The sequence below is a fragment of the Tiliqua scincoides genome, chromosome 5 (genome assembly GCF_035046505.1).
Source record: "Tiliqua scincoides isolate rTilSci1 chromosome 5, rTilSci1.hap2, whole genome shotgun sequence".
NCBI classification, from domain to species: Eukaryota; Metazoa; Chordata; class Lepidosauria; order Squamata; family Scincidae; genus Tiliqua; species Tiliqua scincoides.
Genome location: NC_089825.1, coordinates 95,541,919 through 95,546,410, shown reverse-complemented (window position 1 = coordinate 95,546,410; position 4,492 = coordinate 95,541,919). Strand labels below are relative to the sequence as shown.

Genomic DNA, 4,492 nt, shown 5'->3' with positions numbered 1-4,492 from the left:
GGAGACCTCCTCAACTGCCCCCCCCACAGGATGCAGTGGTAGCCATTTCAGTACCACTGCATCAGTGGGGGCGGGGGACACACAATAGGATTGAGTTGTCAGTCTCACTCTATTTGCTGATGTCATGCAGACGTTTAGGTGAAGTTTAGGATCACTACATGTTTGGTGTGACACATCTTTCTATTTCTAATGGTTAGATGCCACCCCGTTCCACATGTGTCAAGAGCTGCCTTGTTGGACACAGAAAGATGGTTTGGGAGGGGAAACCAGTTTGTTGCTATGACTGTACTCCATGCCCAGCAGAAATGATTTCCAACCAGACAGGTAAGTGACAGTGCACGCATTTGCCAGTAACTGTTTTCAAATATTTCCATACATGGTATGCAGCTATTAAGTAATTGGCAAGATACTTTTCCATTTTACGGCCCACAAACCTTTCATCATTTCTTCCTAGAGCAGTGGTTCCCAAACTTTTTAACATCAGGACCCACCTCAAACAAATTTCATTTTACCAGCTAGCTGCTCAAGCCTCTTCGGCTATAATGGTGATTGAGCAGCAATCAATCAATCAATCAAACCTTTATTAGGCATAAAAATTAACACATAATATCTCTAAACAATCCAATATATAAATATATGTTAAAAAAGCAAATAAAGATAAAGGTTAAAACAGAACAATTTACTTGCGCGGTAACTCCAGGTTGCTTAGGACCAACAGATTAGCCCTCTTCAAGTTACTCAGGTGTAAAAATTTCGCAACTGGAAGGGTCACGAATTTAGAATCTCCCGCCAACAAAAATTGTAGGCAAACATTCTCAGAAAGACTTTTTTTAGTTCTTAATAATGGGAGAAGGTACTGATCTCTAGGCACTTGATTGCCAACACAGTGCAAAACAATGTGTAAAAGAGAGTCTACCTCTCTAAGGCCACAGTTACAGACTCGTTCTTCCTTCGGGGCATTTCTAAACCTGCCAAGTAGGTCTTTAGAAGGCAACACATTGCAGCGAGCTAATGTAAAAGCCCTCCTTGCAAAGGGGCACTTCAAGAAGGTCAGATACTTTGGTTGTTGACCAAATGTATTACTTAGGTGAAAATTCAGGGGCGAACATTTTTTTTGTGCTGCACCCAAAATCTCTTGCCTTTCTATATCAGTTAATCTTGTTATCAGGAGCCTAATAGAAACCTCAGGTGTAGCAGCTCCTTGTAGATCTGCCTCGAGGCCCATTTGTCTGATTTTCTTATAGAAAAGAGCTAAGCAGGGAGATAACATTGGGTCAGTCAGTATCCCTTTTAACAAAGAGTTTTGATCAGCCCTTGAAGCACACTTTGGCCCAGTATTTTAAGAAACGGGACCATGCTAGAAACTCCAGCCTATATTGGCCTGTCTCCAGGCAGAGTGCCGCATAGGGAACGCAATGCGGAACACCTAAGATTTTGTATAAAAAATTTGAATGGATCTTTTCAATTAAATCATTTAATGCTGGCATCCATATAGGAATGCCATACAAAATTTGAGGTGTAACTTTAGCATTAAAAGCTTGGAGAGCAGCTGGAACAAATGAGTTACCCCAAGAAAAGAAAAAGCGGGTTATAGCCTGGACAACTAATTTGGATGAGTTAATTACTGGGAGGCGATGGGAAGACCAGGAGTGCCAGTAGTGGAACCGGAGACCAAGGTACTGGAATTCCTTGACTTGGTGTATTGATTTACCACTAAAAAGCCAAGACTGCAGTTTCCAAGAGTGCCCAAACACCACAATCTTGGACTTATCATAGTTTAACTGCAGGGCGTTGTTGGTAAAATATTCTATACAGGCGTTAACCAGTCTCCATAATCCTATTTTACTGCGGGATATCAAGGCCATATCATCCGTGTACAAAAGTAAAGGAGTTTCCACTGAACCTAATTTGGGAGAATGCGTATCGAAGTTAGCTAAAAAGGGAGCCAAATCATTGATAAAGAGATTGAACAAAGTGGGTGCAAGAACGTACCCGTTTGACTGCCTTGTTGATTGGAATTGGGGCCGAGAGGCCACCCCTTGGAGATAGTTTCACTTGACAAGAAGTGTTTGAGTGAAGGGCATGAATTAATATTAATAGCCTTTTGTCCAGTCCCATCTTCCCAAGTTTATCCCAAAGTATATCTCTATCTATGGAGTCAAAGGCCGACTTCAAATCTAAAAAGGCCACGTAAAGTCGGGATTTATTTTGAATCCTTTGTTTAGAGATTAGATGGGATAATACCGCACACTGATCAACTGCGGACTTGTTTGGCCTAAAGCCCGCTTGCTCTGGGCCTATGATGTTATGATCAGAAATCCAGTCCAAGCAGCAATCGTCGCCCCCTCCTCCAAGTAGCAGGTTGCTTGACTCTTGATGCACGTTTCCCAGTGGTTCCCAAACTGTGGGTCGGGACCCACCAATGGGTCATGAAATGATTTTTGGTGGGTCGCGAAACTGACAAGCTGATCTCTGAGACGGAAAATGCTTTGAGCACTATGGAAACCGAAATGCAGTAGCATGTACATGTTTACTCACAAGTGGGCAAACATGCCTCTGTTCTTATCAAAAGTCAGGTGAAGGGAAACCCAAGGCCACCAGAAAGGTCCTGATCTGATGAACAAGGAGCTCAACAAATGCTCCAAAAGGCGATCGCCCCTCACCATAGTAAAAAAGATAAAAACAGAGGCAGCTGGTAAAGTGAAACTCTCTTTTTAGTCTAGTAAAGCTGGGTGGGTCCTGATAGAGTGTCATTGTAAAAACTGGGTCCTGGTGAGAAAAAGTTTAGGAACCACTGACATAGCCTAATCTGCCTTGTAGGTTGTACGACCCACCCAAAGCTGGGTCATGACCCCACTAGCGGGACATGGACCCACAGTTTGGGAACCATTGCCTTACAGCAAGCATCACTGTGTGAACACCTGATATTCTGTTTGTCCCTTTCAGATGCAGCTCAATGTATCAAATGCCCACAAGACCAGCATCCAAACAAGAACCAAGACCAGTGTATCCCTAAGGTCATCACCTTCCTTTCCTACCAAGAGCCTTTAGGGATCATTTTTGTTTCCTTGGCTGTTTTCTTTGCTGTGATCACAGGTTTAGTGATATTAACCTTTATAAAGAACTGGAACACTCCCATTGTCAAAGCCAACAACCAGAGTCTCACCTGTGTACTTCTCAGCTCCATCCTGCTTTGCTACCTTTCTTCCCTGCTCTTCATTGGTAAACCTCAGAAAGTCCCCTGCCTTGTTCGGCAAATAATGTTTGGCATCATTTTCTCTGTGGCTGTTTCTTGTGTGTTGGCAAAAACCATCACTGTGGTCCTGGCCTTCATGGCCACTCAGCCAGGCAACAACATGAGGAAATGGCTGGGGAAAAAAGTGGCCAACTCCATTGTCCTTTCCTGCTCCCTCATTCAAGTGGGGATTTGCACTGTCTGGCTGTCAACCTCACCTCCATTTCCAGACACTGACATGCACTCCCTTTCTGGGCAAATCATCCTGGAATGCAATGAAGGGTTGATCATCATGTTCTACTGTGTTCTGAGCTATGTTGGTATTCTGGCCATCATCAGTTTCTCTGTGGCTTTCTTTGCTAGAAAACTGCCTGACACCTTCAACGAAGCCAAACTGATCACCTTCAGCATGTTGGTCTTTTGTACTGTGTGGATCTCCTTCATTCCTGCTTACATGAGCACCAAAGGGAAATATGTAGTTGCCGTGGAGGTCTTTGCCATCTTGGCGTCCAACACTGGGCTTCTAGCTTGCATGTTTTTCCCCAAATGTTATGTTATAGTCCTAAGAGTAGATCTGAACTCCAAGAAATTGCTAATAGAGAAAAGAAATCATTAAATCTCATTGTGGAATTGTAGGTGTTTGCATGTTTTTTTCCCTCTATACCCAGAAAGAAATTATGCATAAAACAGCACATCCTTTGCTGAATGTTTTGCAAGTTGCAGGGACAGAGTAGACAAATGTTATATGCTGCTCTGAGTACCAGAAACATAGTAAGTAAGTAAGTAAGTAAGTAAGTAAGTAAGTAAGTAAGTAAACAAACAAACAAACAAACAAACAAACAAACAAACAAACAAATAAATAAATAAATAATTTCAGAATCAATAGCTGTATCTCAGACAGCTATCCAGAGATAATTTTGATAACTGAATATAAAATCATAGCACAGAAGTCATAACGCTGAAACAATAACATAGTTACTGGGTGTGATTTTCAGAACACATGTAACATGTGCATGCAGGGGAAATTCATTTCATGTGCCGGGACTATATGCAGTGGCCAAGAGAAGTGGGAGGGAGGGGGAGAGAATGAAGATTCAGTAACCAAACTTTTATTGTGGAGATTTTAGCACAAATACAAGGAAGGGGAATCAAAACGAGTCTGCACCAGCAACCAATCTTACCTATTCTTCTTCTGTTTTACATACCAAACATTTAGGGATTGTGGGCTAGGTTGCTAAGACCACATAAGCTCCTGAA

At 42.4% G+C, this 4,492-nt stretch overlaps 1 protein-coding gene across 1 annotated transcript; it reads left to right on the top strand.

Moving 5' to 3' along the window:
- The first annotated feature begins 248 nt into the window (after positions 1–248).
- LOC136652415 (vomeronasal type-2 receptor 26-like) lies at positions 249–3,851 on the top strand. The gene is made up of 2 exons (XM_066629354.1): positions 249–324; positions 2,947–3,851. The coding sequence occupies exons 1-2, from the start codon at positions 249–251 to the stop codon at positions 3,849–3,851; spliced, it is 981 nt and encodes a 326-aa protein (XP_066485451.1).
- The last annotated feature ends 641 nt before the right edge of the window (positions 3,852–4,492 follow it).

Coding starts and splice junctions, on each gene's coding strand:
- LOC136652415 (XM_066629354.1), top strand. CDS start 249: ATGGTTTGGGAGGGGAAACCAGTTTGTTGCTATGACTGTACTCCATGC. Junction 325..2,946: donor AATGATTTCCAACCAGACAG/GTAAGTGACAGT, acceptor TGTCCCTTTCAG/ATGCAGCTCAATGTATCAAA.